At 45.3% G+C, this 25,025-nt stretch overlaps 1 protein-coding gene across 1 annotated transcript in view; it reads right to left on the minus strand.

Moving 5' to 3' along the window:
• Nucleotides 1-25,025, minus strand: part of LOC121569978 (casein kinase I-like) — a 51,296-nt gene that overhangs the window by 12,403 nt on the left and 13,868 nt on the right. Inside the window, exons 2-7 of the mRNA XM_041881377.2 lie at nt 21,119-21,229; nt 6,337-6,485; nt 4,150-4,378; nt 2,290-2,460; nt 1,281-1,429; nt 660-837 (exon numbers count right to left, since the gene is read on the minus strand). Coding sequence (XP_041737311.2) covers nt 660-837; nt 1,281-1,429; nt 2,290-2,460; nt 4,150-4,378; nt 6,337-6,485; nt 21,119-21,229 — 987 coding nt within the window. The remainder of the gene's footprint in view (nt 1-659; nt 838-1,280; nt 1,430-2,289; nt 2,461-4,149; nt 4,379-6,336; nt 6,486-21,118; nt 21,230-25,025) is intronic.

A 25,025-nucleotide genomic window follows, 5' to 3' on the forward strand; every position in this document is an offset into this window, starting at 1 on the left:
GAGAGACACACCTCACGCTCCATACCTGGGATAGGGAACAGACACCTGGGGTTAGAGAGAGACACACCTCACGCTCCATACCTGGGATAGGGAACAGACACCTGGGGTTAGAGAGAGACACACCTCACGCTCCATACCTGGGATAGGGAACAGACACCTGGGGTTAGAGAGAGACACACCTCACGCTCCATACCTGGGATAGGGAACAGACACCTGGGGTTAGAGAGAGACACACCTCACGCTCCATACCTGGGATAGGGAACAGACACCTGGGGTTAGAGAGAGACACACACCTCACGCTCCATACCTGGGATAGGGAACAGACACCTGGGGTTAGAGAGACAAACCTCACGCTCCATACCTGGGATAGGGAACAGACACCTAGGGTTAGAAAGAGACACACCTCACGCTCCATACCTGGGATAGGGAACAGACACCTCGGAATAATCATGTTCACGCAGTCGTTTTGAAGTCAATGTATCTGTACAGGGCCTATCTTAAACAAGGAGCATGTGATGTACTGGTGTGAGCGCTTGGCTATACGTGGTGTGTGTACGTGGTGTGTGTGTGTGTGTAGCATATCAGACCTGTGTGTGAGGTGTGTATGTGAGGCGGGTGTGGTGCGAGTCTTCACTTATGTGAGGTGTGTTTTCACTAACCTGTGTGTGAGGTGGGTGTGAGGGGTGTGGGTGCGGCTGCGTCCTGTGCTCCTCTGGCTCGCCCGGAGGCGGAGGGGATCCCTCTTGCCCCTGCAGGGGCCCTGGCCTGTCCCTGCCTCAGTCTGTCCTCACCGGCTCTCCTCTCCCTCTCTGCATCCTCCGCTGCCCTGTTAGCACCCTGTATACACAGAGAAATAAACACCCTGGTCAAATGGAAACTATGGTCACACACATTCCCACCTCCCAACCCTTCCCTATCACAGAAACACAACTGGATCTTATTGATTCAAAATGGCTGCCGTTGCCAGGGACACCACTGCTATCAGTAGACCAACAAAATGGCCACCTTGGACAGTCCAGGGCTATGTCTCAATTATCTCTCCTTCCTCAAAGTGTGCACTGGTTCACTTCACTTCACTGATTTGAAAGAAAATGGTATAAGAAATACGGTGGAAACTCCCACCAGCCCATGTCTCCACCAATCCAATGCTTTCAGATTTGTGGGAATTAGTGAACGACTGTACACTTCAGGAGAAAGGAGATATTATTGTAATGAAAAGATTCCAGCCTGAATCAACGTAATGAAGGGGATGAATCAGATGTAGCAGAGACGTTACTCACGAACTTAAGCATGTTCCAGTCGAAGACGTAGTCGTAGGAGAAGCCCTGTCTGTGGAACAGGTTTCTGAACAGCTGTCTGAGGTACGAGTAGTCCGGCTTGTCATCGAACCGCAGAGAACGGCAGAAGTTCAGGTACGTGGCAAACTCCGCTGAGAGGAGAAACAAGAGGATGGGTCAGAATACAGCTCTTTATACATCCAGTTGTATAACAATTATGTGGAATCAAATGCCTGAATGTGAATCATCTAGTCTCCTGGGCTGCCCCTGAATGTGAATCATCTAGTCTCATGGGCTGCCCCTGAATGTGAATCCTTCTAGTCTCATGGTCTGCCCCTGAATGTGAATCCTTCTAGTCTCATGGGCTGCCCCTGAATGTGAATCATTCTAGTCTCATGGGCTGCCCCTGAATGTGAATCCTTCTAGTCTCATGGGCTGCCCCTGAATGTGAATAATCTAGTCTCCTAGGCTGCCCCTGAATGTGAATCCTTCTAGTCTCATGGGCTGCCCCTGAAAGTGAATAATCTAGTCTCATGGGCTGGCCCTGAATGTGAATCCTTCTAGTCTCATGGGCTGGCCCTGAATGTGAATCATCTAGTCTCATGGGCTGCCCCTGAAAGTGACTAATCTAGTCTCATGGGCTGCCACTGAATGTGAATCCATCTAGTCTCATGGGCTGCCCCTGAATGCAAATAAACTAGTCTCCTAGGCTGCCCCTGAATGTGAATCCTTCTAGTCTCATGGGCTGCCCCAAGACAACAAGATATACACTACAAACAAATACTGAGTGGATCATCATCTGAATCTGATCTATTGTCTTCCTGGTTAGGTCACATGCTCAGGAAAAACTCCTAACCCGATCCATACCATTTTGGACCACATAAGAGCTATCCACTTTAAAAGACTGGGAGTGGAAATTCTATATGTACAAGGATCTACTATGCAAAAACGACATGTTTTGACTTCAGAAAACCCATCAACTTCCAACCAGTCAGGTCTTTCAGCTACTCACATGGGTATCCCTTGCAGAGGACCTCGATGGGGGTCGACATCTTCTTCTCACTGATGCGTTCGTACTTCTGTCTCTTGGTGGCTGCCTTCAGGCCCTGCCAGGGCAGACTGCCCAGGTTGAAGTACATCAGGACATAACCAAGAGACTCCAGGTCATCACGACGAGACTGCTCTGTAGAGGAGAGAGGAGAGGAGAGAGAGAGACACAGGGAGAAGAGAACAAGAGAGAGGGAGGAGAGAGAGAGAGAGAGAGAGACAGGGAGAAGAGACAGGGAGAAGAGAGAGAGAGACATGGAGAGAGAGAGAGAGAGAGACAGGGAGAAGAGAGAGCGAGAAGAGAGAGAGGGAGAGCGAGAAGAGAGAGAGAGCGAGAGAGACAGGGAGAAGAGAGCGAGAGAGACAGGGAGAAGAGAGAGAGCGAGAGAGACAGGGAGAAGAGAGAGAGCGAGAGAGACAGGGAGAAGAGAGCGAGAGAGACAGGGAGAAGAGAGCGAGAGAGCGAGAGAGACAGGGAGAGAGAGAGGGAGAGAGGGAGGGAGAAGAGAGAGGGAGGGAGAAGAGAGCGAGAGAGACAGGGAGAGAGAGAGGGAGAGAGGGAGGGAGAAGAGAGAGGGAGGGAGAAGAGAGAGGGAGGGAGAAGAGAGAGACAGGGAAAGAGAGAGGGTCAGGGTGTTTGTGTTGTGTGTGGCGTACCTGTTCCAAGGTGTGTGTGTGTAACTAGCATGTTTGTTATATAGCCAAAGGTATGTGGACACCTGCTGGGAAGGCTTTCCACTAGATGTTTGAACATTGCTGCGTGGACTTGCTTCCATTCAGACATGAGCATTGGTAAGGTCGGGCACTGATGTTGGGCGATTAGGCATGGCTCGCAGTCGCCGTTCCAATTCATCCCAAAGGTGTTCGATGGGGTTGAGGTCAGGGCTCTGTGCAGGCCAGTCAAGTTCTTCCACACAGATCTCGACAAACCATTTCTGTATGGACCTCGCTTTGTGCACGGGGGCATTGTCATACGTAAACAGGAAAGGGTCGTCCCCAAACTGTTTCCACCAAATTGGAAGAACAGAATTGTCTAGAATGTCATTGTATGCTGTAGCGTTAAGATTGACTTTCACTGGAACTATGGGGCCTAGCCCAAACCATGAAAAACAGCCCCAGACCATTATTCCTCCTCCACCAAACTTTACAGTTGGCACTATGCATTGGGGAAGGTAGCTTTCTCCTGGCATCCGCCAAACCCTGATTTGTCCATCGTCCTGCCAGATCGTGAATTGTGATTCATCACTCCAGAGAACGCGTTTCCACTGCTCCAGAGTCCAATGGTGGCGAGCTTTACACCACTTCAGCCGATGCTTGGCTTTGCGCATGGTGATCTTAGGCTTGTGTGCGGATGCTCGGCCATGGTAACCCATTTCACGAAGCTCCCGATGAACAGTTCTTGTGCTGACGTTGCTTCCAGAGGTAGTGAGTGTTGCAACCGAGGACAGGCGATTTTTACGCGCTATGTGCTTCAGCAGTCCCGTTCTGTGAGCTTGTGTGGCCTACCACTTCACGGCTGAGCCGTTGTTGCTCCTAGACATTTCCACTTCACAATAACAGCACTTACAGTTGCCCGGGACAGCTCTAGCAGGGCAGAAATTTGACAAACTGACTGGTTGGAAAGGTGGCATCCTATGTCAGTGCCACGTTGAAAGTCACAGATCTTCAGTGAGGCCATTCTACTGCCAATGTTTGTCTATGGAGATAGTAAGGCTGTGTGCTCGATTTAATACACCTGTCAGCAACGGGTGTGGCTGAAATAACTGAATCCACTAATTTGAAGGGGTGTCCACATACTTTTGTATATATAGTGTATATATCCTACCGATTCCCAGGTGTGTGTTGATGGATGCGTAGCGTGCGGTGCCGGTCAGGTTCTTGTTCTCGCGGTAGGGGATGTGCTGGTGTGTGCGAGCGTCTCGGTATTTCTTGGCCAGGCCAAAGTCGATGATGTACACCAGGTTACCCTTCTTGCCCAGGCCCATCAGGAAGTTGTCTGGCTTCACATCTCTGTGGATGAAGTTCTTAGAGTGGATGTACTCTATACGGCTGATCTGGAGAGGAGAGAGCTTGATCAATAATAGCTAGTCTGATCTGGAGAGGAGAGAGCTTGATCAATAACAGCTAGTCTGATCTGGAGAGGAGAGAGCTTGATCAATAACAGCTAGTCTGATCTGGAGAGGAGAGAGCTTCATCAATAACAGCTAGGCTGATCTGGAGAGGAGAGAGATGGCGTTAGCGTAATCAATTATGCACATACCAAGTGGATATACATGGATGCGTGTCACAATGGTAGAATGTAAACAACCGGAGAACACCTGGTATTATAAACAACCCGAGACACCTGGTATTATAAACAACCCGAGACACCTGTTATTATAAACAACCCGAGACACCTGGTATTATAAACAACCCGAGACACCTGGTATTATAAACAACCCGAGACACCTGGTATTATAAACAACCCGAGACACCTGGTATTATAAACAACCCGAGACACCTGGTATTATAAACAACCCGAGACACCTGGTAGAAGCTCTCTCAGAGTCAGTCAAAACTTCCAAACGGTCTAAACCATTCCATTATGAGACGGGGGTGAAATCCCAAAGTTGTGCTATATATTCACTTTTAATCTGCAAAAATTACAAATTAATTAGTGGGTGATGGTGATTTCAGATCAAACATTGCTAACTGATAGTGGGGTGGTAGATGTCCAGTTTCCCTTATTGGAAACTCCCTACATACACCAAGTTACGGATATCTCCTGGGGTTGTCCAGCATGCAAAACGACTTGTAGATCAATGATGTCAACACAGTTCCATGCAGTTTGACACATCAGTTGTCACAAAAGATAAAAGGTACCGGTATTTTCGGAAGGTAGAAAGAACGTAATATCAGCCAAAAACATTACTGAACCATCGATTCCAAATGTTTGAATCGCTTTTCTGACCGATGCATACTTAAACATTTGAATCGGGGGACCGATGCGTATCGGTGAATCGTCGTAGTCTCCCGAGTGGCGCAGTGGTCTAAGGCACTGCATCGCTAGCTGTGCCACTAGAGATCCTGGTTCGAATGCAGGCTCTGTCGTAGCCGGCCGCGACCGGGAGACCCATGGGGCGGCGCACAATTGGCCCAGCGTCATCCAGGGTAGGGGAGGGAATGGCCGGCAGGGATGTAGCTCAGTTGGTAGAGCATGGCGTTTGCAACGCCAGGGTTGTGGGTTCGATTCCCATGGGGGGCCAGTATGAAAAATATAAAAAATAATGTATGCACTCACTGACTGTAAGTCGCTCTGGATAAGAGTGTCTGCTAAATGACTAAAATGTAAATGTAAATGTTACATCCCTAATTGCTAACTAACTGTAAACCATTTTAGCTGGCTAACTGTGACACCACTGTACTATCAATGTAGATTGGCTTAGGACAGTCAACTGAATAAATGACTTTATGATCCAGACTAGACCCATCTGACTGGTTCAACAGTGTGACCTACTTGTTGTGTGTATGTACTGACATGTATGTGTAACTGATAGATGCACACACACTACATGTTAATGTTTTTCAATGTATGTAAATGGTAAGGTATTTTGTCTGTAATGTATTTTTCGTTATGTGTCAGACCCCAGTAAGACTAGCTGTCGCCATTGGCGTCGGCTAATGGGGACCCTAATAAATCAAAAACAGGATGGGGAGAAACTAACAAGGAGAAGGAGAATGTAGTGACCTCATACACTCAATCATCACACAGTCCGCAATGCAAACCTGACACACAATGCAAATAGAGTCATGATGCCACCCAGGAGGTGCTTCTACACCAGCCTGAAAGGGCTGCATGGTCACAGTGGGACAAGGCTTCCTAACATTCTGAATGGAGGCAGAGTTAAGAGATGGCCAGTGTCATTCAAGACAGGTGTAGACATTGTTATACTGCCCCCCCCTGAAGGAGGTACTGTACCCTGCCTCCGCAGCGAACGCACCCTGCCTCCGCGAACGCACGCCAGTCTCTTACCATCTGGTCAGCCAGCAGCAGGACAGTCTTGAGGGAGAACTTGCGCGAGCAGAAGTTGAACAGGTCCTCCAGACTAGGTCCTAACAGCTCCATCACCATCACGTTGTAGTCCCCCTCCGCCCCACACCACTTTATGGTTGGGATACCCACTGTAGGGGGAGAGAGAGAGAGAGAGAGAAAAGAGAGAGAGAGAAAGGAGAGAGAGAGAAAGAGAGAGGGAGAAGAGAGAGAGAGGGGAAGAAGAGAGAGAGAGGGGAAGAAGAGAGAGAGAGGGGAAGAGAGGGAAAGAGAGAGAGAGGGAAAGAGAGAGAGAGAGGGGAAGAAGAGGGATGTTTGTCATGTTAAAGTGCCACTGTGCTTAATCGTATACCCTTCATACCCACTGTAGGGGGAAAGAAAATAAACATTCTTATTATAATGCATGTTTTATAATGTCTCTAGAAAGCTTGAGCTTAGAGCAAATGACATAACATATTGAGTATTATTTATTTGATCTGTGAGCATCATGAGGTAGGAGTTAGGAGCTGAAACCAGGCACTAGCCCCTAACTATATCCTATCATAGCTCTGGTATTAGGGCCAGGATGATACCACTATGGCAGTAGACCATAGCTATATCCTATCATAGCACTGGTATTAGGGCCAGGATGACACCACTAGAACATAGCTATATCCTATCATAGCACTGGTATTAGGGCCAGGATGATACCACTATGGCAGTAGAACGTAGCTATATCCTATCATATCATTGGTATTAGGGCCAGGATGATACCACTATGGCAGTAGAACATAGCTATATCCTATCATAGCACTGGTATTAGGGCCAGGATGATACCACTATGGCAGTAGAACGTAGCTTTATCCTATCATATCACTGGTATTAGGGCCAGGATAACACCACTATGGCAGTAGAACATAGCTATATCCTATCATAGCACTGGTATTAGGGCCAGGATGATACCACTATGGCAGTAGAACGTAGCTTTATCCTATCATATCACTGGTATTAGGGCCAGGATGATACCACTATGGCAGTAGAACATAGCTATATCCTATCATAGCACTGGTATTAGGGCCAGGATGATACCACTATGGCAGTAGAACGTAGCTTTATCCTATCATATCACTGGTATTAGGGCCAGGATAACACCACTATGGCAGTAGAACATAGCTATATCCTATCATAGCACTGGTATTAGGGCCAGGATGATACCACTATGGCAGTAGAACATAGCTATATCCTATCATAGGACTGGTGTGTGGAGATGGTTGACAACATACTATACCTGGTGAAAAATGTAACACACATACAAAAGCTCAAGGTGACCTCTACACAGATCTGAGAAGAGGGAGAGGAGGAGGACAGAGAGAGCAGAGGAGGTGGAGGGGAAGCCATTTGATTCAGTTGATTCAGGGCGTCTTTACAGGAGAGCAGATACCCAATTAGATCCCCACCACAGACCTGCTTCTACCCAGAGAGGAGAGGAGAGGGAAGGAGAACCTGTCTTCTCTCAGACAGACTAGACAGCATGGATAGATTACAAAGAATACTACTGATGGAGGAATTATGATTATTACTAAAATTGTTAACCCCAATACTGATGATGACTGTGTGAACTGTGTTAGGGTTATCATTATAAACCCACTAACAGAGGGGGTGAGTTAGAAACTGCTGAGACAAACATTCCAGGATGAAGGGGACTGAGAAACTGGTTAAAGGCCTCCTAAAGGTGGGCGGAGCAAAGTGCCTTTGTGTGTCAAGGGGTATAAAAGCTGTATATGTGTTTTTTGGCGGCAGAGCTCTCCATGATTAAACATACAGATCATTCTTGCCGGTTGTGGACCTTTGTTTAATTCATGATTAAACCACAGCCTTACACCCTCTGGGAATTATTCAGAGCATTAAGTTTGATTAATTAGAGATAGAAATTCTCGTGACAAATGGTCCTTCGAGCCGGATCTCAAAATACGTCTTTATTGTTCTGAGAACACCGAAAACCGTGCACGGGCGGATGATAACATCCGTATAGAATAGACCTGGCCTTTGACGTTAAGGTTATAAACAGGCCGGTGATTAACCTTATGAACGATAAAGACGTTGACGAGATCTGAAAAAGCATTTAAATCCCAACTGCAAGGATAAGGTCAGTAATTTTTATTCATGGCTTTTGGTGAAATGATTTGAACTTGTATAAGAATAGTAATTCTTGTGAAGGGCAGAGAATAGTTACCAAAATCTCATAAGGGTATAAAGGAAGGAAGGGGGGGTCCGAAAATGACTCTAGGTAATAGGCCTATACCAAAATAAACTAGTTAATATTGAGATTGTACAAGATAGTCTTTACAATATAAAACAGGAAGGGAGATCATTATCATCGTGTGAGATAGATACATTAAACAAGTCAAGAGTCATAAACAACTGGGGATTTGCTCTAAATCTCTCTATTTCATAAAACTAGAACAGTTACGACCTCTGGGTTACGGATAGTGTTAGCAAAAAATCGTATAAGGTTGTATACGTGTGAGACCTAATGATCCATCGAAATACGTGATAATTGTTTCAAGGAAGGGACTAAAATAGGATGCGTGAGAAAAAAAATGGTTGTCCCATCCGTTTCATGAAACTGGGGTCTTAAAAAACTCTGGGTTACGGGTTGAATAATTTAAATGGTTGATTACAAAAGCAGATCATAACATTTGCTCAAAAGTCACACCTAATAATAAGTCCCAAAGAAAATAATTATTGATTGAATTATTACTAAATGATAAGGGAGACGGGGGGATTTCTTATTTTTCTACAATGGGAAATAAATATTCTAATTCTAGTCTATTTTTGGTTCCACGGGTAAAAAGTCTGAAGTGATTTGTGTCGATTAAGAATTGGCTAAAAACTCCACGAAGCGATTATTTGAGAGGTACCTATAAATTTCTAACGATATATACGTATGAACTTGCTCACCCAAACGTAGACGTACCTCATGGATGAGAAAGTAGAGAATATGAGTTTAAGGTTGTACCGTTGTTTGATCATGTGATAACTACCGTATGATTTGCACCAAAAATCCAGTAATATTCCTTCATAGCTTGTTCTCCAACTTCTTTTTAAATAGGGAGACAATTTGTTTTCAGCACTTTTATTTATTTCCATGACCTGATCAAAACTCATTTTCTCATGGCTCTCTCGTCTCTCTGCAGCAGAAATATGGTGAGCAATATGTTTGGAACATTGACTCGCAACAAAATCACAGTATCGAATCGTAATCCACATATACTTAACATAAATATGAACACAACATGCAACAATTTCCAAGATTTTACTGAGTTACAGTTCATATAAGCTAATCAGTCAACTTAAATTAATTAATTAGGCCCTAATCTATGGATTTCACATGACTGGGAATACAGATACGCATCCGTTGGTCAGATACCTTAAAAAAAAAAGTAGGGGCGTGGATCAGAATACCAGTCAGTATCTGGTGTGACCACCATTTGCCTCATGTAGCGTGACACATATCCTTCGCATAGAGTTGATCAGGCTGTTGATTGTTGGCTGTGGAATGTTGTCCCACTCCTCTTCAATGGCTGTGCGAAGTTGCTGGATATTGGCGGGATCTGGAACACGCTGTCATACACGTCAATCCAGAGCATCCCAAACATGCTCAATGGGTGACATGTCTGGTGAGTATGCAGGCCATGGAAGAACTGGTACATTTTCAGCTTCCAAGAATTGTGTACAGATCCTTGTGACATTATCATGCTGAAACATGAGGTGATGGCGGATGAATGGCACGACAACGTCACGGTATCTCTGTGCATTCAAATTGCCATAGATAAAATGCAATTGTGTTCGTTGTCCGTAGCTTATGCCTACCTATACCATAACCCCAGCGCCACCTTGGGGCACTCTGTTCACAACGTTGACATCAGCAAAACACTCACCCACATGACGCCATACACATGGTCTGCGGTTGAGGCTGGTTGGACGTTACGTCAAATTCTCTCAAACAACGTTGGAGGCGGCTTATGGTAAAGAAATGAAAATAAAATTCTCTGGTAACAGCTCTGGTGGAGATTCCTGCAGTCAGCATGCCAATTGCGCGCTCCCCCAAAACTTGAGACATCTGTGTACTGCACATTTTAGAGTGGACTTTTATTGCCCCCAGCACAAGGTGCACCTGTGTAAGCCGTTTAATCAGCTTCTTGATATGCCACATCTGTCAGGTGGATGGATTATCTTGGCAAAGGAGAAATGCTCACTAACAGGGATGTAAACAACTTTGTGCACAGAATTTGAGAGAAGTAAGCTTTTTGTGCGTTTGGAAAATGTCATAATAATATCGTATTGTGAGGTCCGTGGCAATTCCCAGCCCTAATGTAGACCTGCTATACTGCAGACCTGCTATACTGCAGACCTGCCTTTAGACTGGTGCCTTCCTGCCTTTAGACTGGTGCCTTCCTGCCTTTAGACTGGTGCCTTCCTGCCTTTAGACTGGGGCCTTCCTGCCTTTAGACTGGGGCCTTCCTGCCTTTAGACTGGGGCCTTCCTGCCTTTAGACTGGGGCCTTCCTGCCTTTAGACTGGGGCCTTCCTGCCTTTAGACTGGGGCCTTCCTGCCTTTAGACTGGGGCCTTCCTGCCTTTAGACTGTCCCTTCCTGCCTTCAGACTGGCCCTTCCTGCCTTTAGACTGGCCTTCCTGCCTGGCAGCCTGTATGTCCTTCTACAGTAGAGAGAATAGAGTAGTAGACTGCTGATCAGCATTTTACACCTTACCTTACCCAGCTCAGCTACAGACAGACACTAGTTCATAGAGACAGACACGAGATACTAAGTATATTCTCCATGCTCCAGCAAACTCGCTCTGTCGCCACACACATAGACAGTCTGGTGCGTTCGTCCCTTAGTCTTGAACACGTGCTTTTAGCATCTGTCATAGTGAGTACTTGTCATCCAGAGTGTGTTCTGAAAGCTGAAGGAGACATATATGGGCTAGCCAGGCAGTGTGTGTGTGTGTGTGTGTGTGTGTGTGTGTGTGTGTGTGTTAGCCAGGTTAACATCAGCACATAGACCATCTCCAATGGGCAGTGCACCACACCAGGAAGCTGTTTTTAGCAGCCGTAGCCTGTGTATAGGCTACAGTTGAAAAGACTAGATAAGGGGTTCTCCAACTTGTTGAGGCCAGGGACCCCTTTTGCAACAGCAAATTCATCAGGGACCCCCTCATAACTCCAGTGAGATAGAAATAGCATACAAGGAGTTTTACTATGTCGGGCCCTGGGGAAGAACATTTTACAAGGCCCACCTCTTTGCATCGGAGAGAAAATCTTGCAGTTTTCAAGCTAATTTCCTGCAATTCTACAAGCCTCTGTTTTGGTAAAAAGCTGAGGGATGGGCCTGGAGAAATGTAACCACTCAAATTAGAAAGAGCTACGGATGCAAGGACTGACCATCTATGATATCAAAAGTAGAGTTGTAACAATGTTGAGGCTATACAGTGGTTTCTTTTACATTTACATTGTTTACAAACATTGGAGTAAAACAATAAAGTATTTTGGGTTCTGATGGGGTACGACAGTTGAACTTAGCTCATGAAGCATTCATAAGTTATATTCTTCAAGAATCAATGGGTATATCATGGTATTCCATACCAAAAATGGATGTAGCAACTAAGGATTCTAGCTTTAAACTACTGTGCATTTATGTTAAAATATAATAATTGTATTGAGTACTGTGGATACCAATATCCCTGTGAGTCTACCAGGCCCATGTTGCTGAGGTTTAAGAATATATCTGTAGCTTAATAATATTACATTGTATTACACCCTCTAAACTTATTTGCAGACCCCCAGGGGCTTTAATATTCTAAAAACAACATAGATATTTTTTTTAATTGGAGTGACGGCTATGATTTAACAGCGCGGCCCGGCGCTGCTAAATGACTATAGGGGAAACACTGATACAGCAACATATATTTAGAAGCAGCTCAACCTTAGACTACATAGACTAGACTGCTGGATATATAAAGCAGCAAATATACAGTGTCCATCTAAGGACCTGTAGGGTCACGCAGCACTAAATAAGACTGTCTACGTCCCAAATTGCACCCTATTCCCTATATAGTGCACTCATTTTGACTACACCCCTATGGACCCTGGTAAAAAGTAGTGCACTATAAAGGGAATAGGGTGCCATTTGAGACATATCTTGCATCTAAAATAGCTTCCTCTCATCTGATTCTGTTCCAGGACGTATTCATTAGGGCAAACCCTAGCAAAACATATTGTAACGACAAACGTTTTAAAACAAAAATGTTGTGTTTCTTATTGGACAAGTTCAGATAGCCCCTCCCTGTTTCAGTCCGTTTTCTAACGTTTGGTCTCTAGTGAATACGACCCTGGTAGAGCAATTTATAAAGCAATATTATATATATCATATTGATTAGCCAATATTGATAGAGCAACATGGTGTGTATTGATCCAGTGGTCAGTAGGATAGCAGGGTAATGAGGACTAAGGGGATGATGGTCATGCAGCAGGGTAATGAAGACTAAGGGGATAAGGATGATGGTCGCGTCGCAGGTTCATGAGGACTAAGAGGATAATGATGATGATCGTGCAGCAGGGTAATGAGGACTAAGAGGATAATGATGATGATTGTGCAGCAGGGCCATAAGGACTAAGAGGATAATGATGATGATTGTGCAGCAGGGCCATAAGGACTAAGAGGATAATGATGATGATCGTGCAGCAGGGTAATGAGGACTAAGGGGATGATGGTCGTACAGCAGGGTAATGAAGACTAAGGGGATAATGCTGATGGTCGTGCAGCAGGGTAATGAGGACTAACGGGACAATGATGTTGGTCGTGTAGCAGGGAAATGAGGACTAACGGGACAATGATGATGGTCGTGTAGCAGGGTAATGAGGACTAACGGGACAATGATGATGGTCGTGCAGCAGGGCAATGAGGACTAAGGGGATAATGATGGTCGTGCAGCAGGGCAATGAGGACTAAGGGGATAATGATGATGTTGTGCAGCAGGGTAATGAGGAATAAGAGGATGATGATGACGGTGGTCATGCAGCAGGGTAATGAGGACTAAGGGGATAATGATGGTCATGCAGCAGGGTAATGAGGACCAGGGGGATAATGATGGTAGTGCAGCAGGGTAATGAGGACAAAGGCAATAATGATGATAGTCCTCATTACCATGCTGCACGACCATCATCATTATCCCCTTAGTCCTCATTACCCTGCTGCACGACCAAGGGGATAATGATGATGGTAGTGCAGCATTGTGTCGTCTCTTTTTGATCATATAATACAACATGGTTGTGCTTTGTTCTCGCTGCTACACTGGAGGCTCATTTTACCACACACACAGTGTATGAATATTCATGAGCTGGAGGATGGATGGAGGTGACCCAGAGAAGAGAAATGCAGCGAGCGACTCTGCCCCTCCCCCACACCTCCCCCTTCCCTCTATAGGATAGGCCTGTTACTGGGACTGCAGGCTGTTACACACACACACACAACACACACCTTTACACAACACACACCTTTACACAACACACACCCTGGAGGGAAACACACCTTTACACAACACACACACCCTGGAGGGAAACACACCTTTCCACAACACACACACCCTGGAGGGGAACACACCTTTACACAACACACACAACACACACCCTGGAGGGAAACTCACCTTCACGCAATACACACACTGGAGGGGAGAACACACCTTTAAACACACACACACACCCTGGAGGGAAACACACCTTTACACAACACACACCCTGGAGGGAAACACACCTTCACGCAATACACACACTGGAGGGGAAAAACACAACTTCACACAACACACACCCTGGAGGGGTGAACACACCTTTAAACGCACACACACACTGGGGGGGAAACACACATTCACACAGCACACACCCTGGAGGGGCGAGCACACCTTCACACACGCACAGAGGATCCTGACTGACCAGCCAGGGTAAAGGTCACAGAGGATCCTGACCAGCCAGGGTAGAGGTCACAGATTATCCTGACTGACCGACCGGCCAGGGTATAGGTCATAGAGGATCCTTAATGACTGACTGGCCAGGATAAAGGTCACAAAGGACCCTGACTGACATCGTGGTGAGGCTGTATGTTAATGTGGACAGGGCTAACCCCAGGGCTAACCTGGCTTTGTCCTGTTACTCAGCTAATAACCTCAGGACAGGGCTAACCTGGCTGTGTCCTGTTACTCAGCTAATAACCTCAGGACAGGGCTTACCTGTCTGTGTCCTATTACTCAGCTAATAACCTCAGGACAGGGCTAACCTGGCTGTGTCATATTACTCAGCTAATAACCTCAGGACAGGGCTTACCTGGCTGTGTCCTATTACTCAGCTAATAACCTCAGGACAGGGCTAACCTGGCTGTGTCATATTACTCAGCTAATAACCTCAGGACAGGGCTAACCTGGCTGTGTCCTATTACTCAGCTAATAACCTCAGGACAGGGCTAACCTGGCTCTGTCCAATTACTCAGCTAATAACCTCAGGACAGGGCTAACCTGGCTGTGTCATATTACTCAGCTAATAACCTCAGGACAAGGCTAACCTGGCTGTGTCCTATTACTCAGCTAATAACCTCAGGACAGGGCTAACCTGGCACTGTTCTATTACTCAGCTAATAACCTCAGGACAGGGCTAACCTGGCACTGTTCTATTACTCAGCTAATAACCTCAGGACAGGGCTAACCTGGCTGTGTCTTGTTACTCAGCTAATTACAATGAAAATAAGGAAAACCTGCACTTGCTGGAATACTTTAGCAGTTTGTGTCTTTTAGCAGCAGCAGAGGTCAACAATACATTCAAACTGCAACAGTATTCCAGTGAGGTCAACAATACATTCCAAACTCCAACAGTATTCCAGTGAGAGGTCAACAATACATTCAAACTGCAACAGTAGTCCAGTGAGAGATCAACAATACATTCAAACTGCAACAGTATTCCAGTGAGAGGTCAACAATACATTCCAAACTGCAACAGTATTCCAGTGAGAGGTCAACAATACATTCCAAACTGCAACAGTATTCCAGTGAGAGGTCAACAATACATTCAAACTGCAACAGTATTCCAGTGAAGGCGGGGTTTCCCTTTTATTTTGTATCTTTGAACCCGGCACCTGAAGACTTTCTGACAGCCCACTACAGGCCGTTTGATGTGAGCATGCCGTCGACTTTTCATCCTCAGCTAATTACACCACACTCTCCATCTACACCAGGATCAATAGGTCACGCCTGGACTAGAGCCATCTGGCAGACAGGGTCAGACAACTGGAGTGAAAGGAGAGGGTTGGTAAGGGGATTGGATTATTATTTATGTTAGGGGAGTGTTTGGTGTAAGGTGAGGTGAGGAGGGGGTGAGGGGACTGTGTATAAGAGGGATGTGTTGAGATATGTGATTGTAGTTACATAAATAGCAGTACATTAAGGGTGGTGTGTTCTGGTTTGGACCCAGCACAGCGCAGGGCAGTTACAGGAGTTACTGCTCGTCGAACATCTCATTCCAAAATCATGGAGTTGGTCTCCCTTTCACAGCTATAAACAGCCTCCACTCTTCTGTGAAGGCTTTCCACTAGATGTTGGAACATTGCTGCAGGGACTTGCTTCCATTCAGCTACAAGAGCATTTAGTGAGGTCGGGCACTGATGTTGAGCGATTAGGCCTGGCTCGCAGTCAGCGTTCCAATTCATCCCAAAGGTGTTAGATGGGGTGGAGGTCAGGGCTCTGTCATGTTCTTCCACACCGATCTTGACAAACCCTTTCTGTATGGACCTCACTTTGTGCACGGGGGCATTGTCATACTGAAACAGGAAAGGGCCTTCCCAAAACTGTTGCCACAAAGTTGGAAGCACAGAATCGTCTAGAATGTCATTGTATGCTGTAGTGTTAAGATTTCCCTTCACTGGAACTATGGCGCCTAGGCCGAACCATAAAAAACACCCACAGTCCAATGCAGGCAGCGTTCTCCTGGCATCCGCCAAACCCAGATTCGTCCGTCGGACTGCCAGATGGTGAAGCGTGATTTATCACTCCAAAGAACGCGTTTCCACTGCTCCAGAGTCCAATGGCGGCGAGCTTTACACCACTCATCTTAGGCTTGTGTGCGGCTGCTCGGCCACGGAAACCCATTTAATTAAGCTCCCGACTAACAGTTCTTGTGCTGACGTTGCTTCCAGAGACAGATTGGAACTCAGTCTGTCCTCGATTGCAACACTCACTGCTATCTTTAAGCGCTATTGTTAGATTAATTTGTATTTTAAGAATAATGACTAAAGGATTTCACCCCAAATACAGTATAAATGTGTGAACGGTGTTAAGAGTTATAATGTAGTGGCAACCCACTAACAGAGGGGGGCGGGACTAAATATTCCAGGGTGAAGGAGACTGCGGAAACTGTTTAAGAAAGCCTCCTAAAGGTGGGCGGAGCAAAGTGCCTGTGTGTGTCAAGGGGTATAAAACAGTATGTATGGGTTTTGGCGCCAGAGCTCTCCATGAATAAAAATACAGATCATTGTTGCTGGTTGTGGACCTTGAATCATTTATGATTAAAACCAGAGCCTTACAACCCCTGGTAATAATTCAAGCTTAGGTTGAATTAGAGATAGAAATTCTCGTGACAGCTATGCGCTTCAGCACTCGGCGGTCCCGTTCTGTGAGCTTGTGTGGCCTACCACTTCGCGGTTGTGCCGTTGTTGCTCCTAGACATTTCCACTTCACAATAACAGCACTTACAGTTGACCGGGGAAGCTCTAGCAGGGCAGAAATTTGACGAACTGACTTGTTGGAAAGGTGGCATCCTATGACGGTGCCACGTTGAAAGTCAATGAGCTCTTCAGTACGGGCCATTCTACTGCTAATGTTTGTCTATGGAGATTGCATGGCTGTGTGCTCGATTTTATATACCGGTCAACAACGGGTGTGGCTGAAATAGCCGAATCCACTAATTTGAAGGGGTGTCCACGTACCTTTGGCCATATAGTGTATATAAGAGCTGGTAGAATGACCAATACACCAGTTACAGGAGTGACCTAGATAAGAGCTGTTAGGATAACCAATACACCAGTTACAGGAGTGACCTAGATAAGAGCTGTTAGGATAACCAATACACCAGTTACAGGAGTGACCTAGATAAGAGCTGTTAGGATAACCAATACAGCAGTTACAGGAGTGATATAGATAAGAGCTGGTAGGATAACCACTAGGTAAGTTACAGTGATCTAGATAAGAGCTGGTAGGATGACCACTAGGCCAGTTACAGGAGTGATATAGCTAAGAGCTGGTAGGATAACCAATACACCAGTTACAGGAATGATCTAGATAAGAGCTGGTAGGATAACCAATACACCAGTTATAGGAGTGATATACAGTGGGGAGAACAAGTATTTGATACACTGCAGATTTTGCAGGTTTTCCTACTTACAAAGCATGTAGAGGTCTGTAATTTTTATCATAGGTACACTACAACTGTGAGAGACGGAATCTAAAACAAAAATCCAGAAAATCACATTGTATGATTTTTAAGTAATTAATTTGCATTTTATTGCATGACATAAGTATTTGATACATCAGAAAAGCAGAACTTAATATTTGGTACAGAAACCTTTGTTTGCAATTACAGAGATCATATGTTTCCTGTAGGTCTTGACCAGGTTTGCACACACTGCAGCAGGGATTTTGGCCCACTCCTCCATACAGACATTCTCCAGATCCTTCAGGTTTCGGGGCTGTTGCTGGGCAATACGGACTTTCAGCTCCCTCCAAAGATTTTCTATTGGGTTCAGGTCTGGGGACTGGCTAGGCCACTCCAGGACCTTGAGATGCTTCTTACGGAGCCACTCCTTAGTTGCCATGGCTGTGTGTTTCGGGTCGTTGTCATGCTGGAAGACCCAGCCACAACCCTTCTTCAATGCTCTTACTGAGGGAAGGAGGTTGTTGGCCAAGATCTCGCGATACATGGCCCCATCCATCCTCCCCTCAATACGGTGCAGTCGTCCTGTCCCCGTTGCAGAAAAGCATCCCCAAAGAATGACGTTTCCACCTCCATGATTCACGGTTGGGATGGTGTTTTTGGGGTTGTACTCATCCTTCTTCTTCTTCCTCCAAACACAGCGAGTGGAGTTTAGACCAAAAAGCTATATTTTTCTCTCATCATACCACATGACCTTCTCCCATTCCTTCTCTGGATCATCCAGATGGTCATTGGCAAACTTCAGACGGGCCTGGACATGCGCTGGCTTGAGCAGGGGGACCTTGCGTGCGCTGCAGGATATTAATCCATGACGGCGTAGTGTGTTACTAATGGTTTTCTTTGAGACTGTGGTCACAGCTCTCTTCAGGTCATTCACCAGGTCCTGCCGTGAAGTTCTGGGCTGATCCCTCACCTTCCTCATGATCATTGATGCCCCACGAGGTGAGATCTTGCATTGAGCCCCAGACCGAGGCTGATTGACCGTCATCTTGAACTTCTTCCATTTTCTAATAATTGCGCCAACAGTTGTTGCCTTCCAAGCTGCTTGCCTATTGTCCTGTAGCCCATCCCAGCCTTGTGCAGGTCTACACTTTTATCCCTGATGTCCTTACACAGCTCTCTGGTCTTGGCCATTGCGGAGAGGTTGGAGTCTGTTTGATTGAGTGTGTGGACAGGTGTCTTTTATATACAGTGGGGGAAAAAAGTATTTAGTCAGCCACCAATTGTGCAAGTTCTCCCACTTAAAAAGATGAGAGAGGCCTGTAATTTTCATCATAGGTACACGTCAACTATGATAGACAAAATGAGAAAAAAGAATCCAGAAAAACACATTGTAGGATTTTTTATGAATTTATTTGCTAATTATGGTGGAAAATAAGTATTTGGTCATCTACAAACAAGCAAGATTTCTGGCTCTCACAGACCTGTAACTTCTTCTTTAAGAGGCTCCTCTGTCCTCCACTCGTTACCTGTATTAAATGGCACCTGTTTGAACTTGTTATCAGTATAAAAGACACCTGTCCACAACCTCAAACAGTCACACTCCAAACTCCACTATGGCCAAGACCAAAGAGCTGTCAAAGGACACCAGAAACAAAATTGTAGACCTGCACCAGGCTGGGAAGACTGAATCTGCAATAGGTAAGCAGCTTGGTTTGAAGAAATCAACTGTGGGAGCAATTATTAGGAAATGGAAGACATACAAGACCACTGATAATCTCCCTCGATCTGGGGCTCCACGCAAGATCTCACCCCGTGGGGTCAAAATGATCACAAGAACGGTGAGCAAAAATCCCAGAACCACACGGGGGGACCTAGTGAATGACCTGCAGAGAGCTGGGACCAAAGTAACAAAGCCTACCATCAGTAACACACTACGCCGCCAGGGACTCAAATCCTGCAGTGCCAGACGTGTCCCCCTGCTTAAGCCAGTACATGTCCAGGCCCGTCTGAAGTTTGCTAGAGTGCATTTGGATGATCCAGAAGAGGATTGGGAGAATGTCATATGGTCAGATGAAACCAAAATAGAACTTTTTGGTAAAAACTCAACTCGTCGTGTTTGGAGGACAAAGAATGCTGAGTTGCATCCAAAGAACACCATACCTACTGTGAAGCATGGGGGGTGGAAACATCATGCTTTGGGGCTGTTTTTCTGCAAAGGGACCAGGACGACTGATCCGTGTAAAGGAAAGAATGAATGGGGCCATGTATCGTGAGATTTTGAGTGAAAACCTCCTTCCATCAGCAAGGGCATTGAAGATGAAACGTGGCTGGGTCTCTCAGCATGACAATGATCCCAAACACACCGCCCGGGCAACGAAGGAGTGGCTTCGTAAGAAGCATTTCAAGGTCCTGGAGTGGCCTAGCCAGTCTCCAGATCTCAACCCCATAGAAAATCTTTGGAGGGGAGTTGAAAGTCCGTGTTGCCCAGCGACAGCCCCAAAACATCACTGCTCTAGAGGAGATCTGCATGGAGGAATGGGCCAAAATACCAGCAACAGTGTGTGAAAACCTTGTGAAGACTTACAGAAAACGTTTGACCTGTGTCATTGCCAACAAAGGGTATATAACAAAGTATTGAGAAACTTTTGTTATTGACCAAATACTTATTTTCCACCATAATTTGCAAATAAATTCATAAAAAATCCTACAATGTGATTTTCTGGATTTATTTTCTCATTTTGTCTGTCATTGTTGACATGTACCTATGATGAAAATTACAGGCCTCTCTCATCTTTTTAAGTGGGAGAACTTGCACAATTGGTGGCTGACTAAATACTTGTTTTCCCCACTGTAGGTAACGAGTTCAAACAGGTGCAGTTAATACGGTAAATGAGTGGAGAACAGGAGGGCTTCTTAAAGAAAAACTAACAGGTCTGTGAGAGCCGGAATTCTTACTGGTTGGTAGGTGATCAAATACTTATGTCATGCAATAAAATGCAAATTAATTACTTAAAAATCATACAATGTGATTTTCTGGATTTTTGTTTTAGATTCCGTCTCTCACAGTTGAAGCGTACCTATGATAAAAATTACAAACCTCTACATGCTTTGTAAGTAGGAAAACCTGCAAAATCGGCAGTGTATCAAATACTTGTTCTCCCCACTGTAGATAAGAGCTGGTAGGATAACCAATACATCAGTTACAGGAGTGATATAGATAAGAGCTGGTAGGATGACCACTAGGCCAGTTACAGTGATCTAGATAAGAGCTGGTAGGATGATCACTAGGCCAGATGTATGGTGTAGTGTCGTACCTCCTCCCTGCATCATCTTGTATATCTTGCTCTCGATGTGAAGCTGTGGGTGCTTGGTCTTCACACATTCTAGCTTGATGGCCACCTCCTCTCCTACGGAGATATCAGTACCTAGAGAGAGACACAGATTAGATATTAACATTCAGAATTGGTCAACTTCTTCATTGAATATCTTAAAAAGCTTGCAAGATTCGTTAAAGAAACCGGATTTGTTACCGAACAAGTCTTGCACTAAAACTCCACCACACATCACGAAACGGAAATATTCACAGACCAGATGTTGTAGCCGAATTACACGCACAGGATCATAGGTCTCATAGGCTCACTCATACGTCCACACCACAGGATCATAGGCTCACTCATACATCCACACCACAGGATCATAGGCCTCATAGGCTCACTCATACGTCCACACCACAGGATCATAGGCTCACTCATACGTCCACACCACAGGATCATAGGCCTCATAGGCTCACTCATACGTCTACACCACAGGATCATAGGCTCACTGTCATGTGAATTTCTATCTCTAATTCAACCTAAGCTTGAATCATTACCAGAGGTTGTAAGGCTCTGGTTTTAATCATAAATGATTCAAGGTCCATAACCACGAAGAAGGATTTTTTATATTTTTATTCATGGAGAGCTCTGCCGCCAAAAACACATACAGTTTTATACCTCCTGAACTTGACTCCTCCCACCTTTAGGTGGCTTTTCTAAACAGTTTCCGCCTTCCCCTTCACCCATGAATGCTTAGTACCGCCCCCTCTGTTAGTGGGTTGACACTACATGATAATTCTAACATTTATACTGTATTTGGGGTGAAATCCTTTAGTCATTATTCTTAAAATACAAATTAATCTAACACTCACTCATACGTCCACACCACAGGATCATAGGCCTCATAGGCTCACTCATACGTCCACACCACAGGATCATAGGCCTCATAGGCTCACTCATACGTCCACACCACAGGATCATAGGCCTCATAGGCTCACTCATACGTCCACACCACAGGATCATAGGCTCACTCATACATCCACACCACAGGATCATAGGCCTCATAGGCTCACTCATACGTCCACACCACAGGATCATAGGCTCACTCATACGTCCACACCACAGGATCATAGGCCTCATAGGCTCACTCATACGTCTACACCACAGGATCATAGGCTCACTCATACGTCCACACCACAGGATCATAAGGCTGGGCGATATGGCCTAAAACTCATATGTCGATTTTTTCAAACTTATGAGCAATTCACGATATATATATATCTTTAAATATAATGTTTTCTCTAAATAAGCTTTGTTGTACAATTAAAGGTCAAATGCACTGCATTTAAAACAGCCAGCAATAATCTAATGAATTCAGGGCTTGTGAAATTATACCTAGGCTGAATATATGCCTTCCACAACCATAACACATTTTAGTCATTTAGCAGATGCTCTTATCCAGAACGACTTACAGGAGTAATTAGGGTTAAGTGCCTTGCTCAAGGGCACATCGACATATTTATTTTATTTTACCCCGGCTCGGGGATTCCCTTTCGGTTACTGGCACAAAGCTCTTAACCGCTAAGTTAAATAGTTTTACCTGCTTTTTTTGCAATAATCACTGATCTGGCTTTCGGGTCGGTCTATAAAAATGTACAAACGTAACCAGAACCCATGCATAATTGTAGCAGGCATTATAGAAAATTAACACAGGTCTCATAAACAATCTCTCAAGCACAAGCCCACGTGCTAGTAAGTAGACAGCTAATACTTACATTTCAAGTTTAGCCAACTTGGATCTATTTGCTAGCTTAACAGGGCAAAACAGTTGAATTGTTATGAACACACCCTCCTGTCCTTCTCCAGCTGTTTGAACAGCATGCTAGCCTGTTCACTTTGTTCAGATGTTGAAATCAAGTGGCCTACCTTATTTCTCAGAATGAGTTGGCAATTCCTTATATAATTGTTTTTGCTTATTGCACGTTTATAAAACACAGACTAAAACAGCTAGTATAACATTTTTTATTTGACTAAAATGCTACTAGCGATACGTGGAACCGTAATGCGCGCGAGACAAACTGGGCATTAATTTTCCAGAAAATTTTTCATTGGTACATCCGTTTTAGTATTGACTGCTCTGCTCTAAATCTGAGGAGTTGAAACATATACAGGGTATGGTTAGAAAGGTTAACTTCTCCTCTATTACAGTAAAATAAATGTCTCAATGTGTTTCCAGTGTCCATATGACCGATTCTGTTGGACCAAACCTCAAATGCAAATAGCGAGTTGAAACCGCTTGTCAGAAGAAGAAGTGATCGCTCATCTTTGTTGTTGTGAGTGGTAGGGGGAGGGGCTTGGTGTGTGTGTAAACCGTAGAGTAAGAGAAGAAGCGAGAGGTTTCACTCTCGCCAAAATCGGTCCAAAATAAGCCCAATGCGTTTCTATGGGCTTATTTTGGACCTAAGCTTGTCGCCTGCCTTCCCACCATCGGGACGACGGTGTCTCTGTCCCTCTCTCTGTCCCGCTTTCCCCAGTCTCTCTATAACTCTGTCCCTCTTTCCCCCGTCTCTCTATAACTCTCTCTCTCTCTGTCCCTCTTTCCCCCGTCTCTCTATAACTCTCTCTCTCTCTGTCCCTCTTTCCCCCGTCTCTCTATAACTCTCTCTCCAACTGTCTCTCTTTCCCCCGTCTCTCTATAACTCTGTCCCTCCTTCTCCCATCTCTCTCTAACTGTCCCTCTTTCCCCGTCTCTCTATAACTCTGTCCCTCTTTCCCCGTCTCTCTATAACTCTGTCCCTCTGTCCCCCGTCTCTCTATAACTCTGTCCCCCGTCTCTCTATAACTCTCTATCCCTCTTTCCCCCGTCTCTCTATCCCTCTGTCCCCCGTCTCTCTATAACTCTGTCCCCCGTCTCTCTATAACTCTCTATCCCTCTTTCCCCCGTCTCTCTATAACTCTGTCCCCCGTCTCTCTATAACTCTCTATCCCTCTTTCCCCTGTCTCTCTATAACTCTGTCCCTCTTTCCCCCGTCTCTCTATAACTCTATCCCTCTTTCCCCCGTCTCTCTATAACTCTGTCCCTCTTTCCCCCGTCTCTCTATATCTCTCTATCCCTCTTTCCCCCGTCTCTCTATAACTCTGTCCCCCGTCTCTCTATAACTCTGTCCCTCTTTCCCCCGTCTCTCTATAACTCTGTCCCTCTTTCCCCCGTCTCTCTATAACTCTGTCCCTCTTTTCCCCCGTCTCTCTATAACTCTGTCCCCCGTCTCTCTATAACTCTGTCCCCCGTCTCTCTATAACTCTGTCCCCCGTCTCTCTATAACTCTCTGTCCCCGTTTCTCCCCTGCTTCCTGTCTTCTGGCATCCCTCAGTATACATCATTACCCACTTGTGTTATAAATAATAAATAATATGCCATTTAGCAGACGCTTTTATCCAAAGCGACTTAGTCATGCGTGCATACATTTTTGTGTATGGGTGGTCCATGACAGCATTCCCTAAATAACCAACCTCTGTCACAATACAATAACACTGCTTCTCAGCGCTCATCCTTCCTACTGTTCATGGACAGATTGGTGACAACACCATCTCTCAAGCATCCAACAAAATCTCTATTCTCGACCCATTCATCACCAACATCCGTGGGTCTTGTTCATAAGCACCAAACTAAAGAAAAAGGTCAGAAACAGAGAGAAATGGAGAGGTACTGTCTAAGCAGTTATACAAATGGGGAGTCCTAATGAACACAACCCTGGTGTAACCCCCACTCCATACTCAATATAATGATGGGTGAGGGAGGGGGTATTTAAATGAGAGCAGAAAGAGGTAGCCCTTTATGCAAATCACCCTCCAAAACTGGGACATAGTAAATTATGAGGCAAGGAACGCAATTATAAAGCGCTGCCAT

Source organism: Coregonus clupeaformis, chromosome 7 (assembly GCF_020615455.1).
Source record: "Coregonus clupeaformis isolate EN_2021a chromosome 7, ASM2061545v1, whole genome shotgun sequence".
Taxonomy (NCBI): Eukaryota; Metazoa; Chordata; class Actinopteri; order Salmoniformes; family Salmonidae; genus Coregonus; species Coregonus clupeaformis.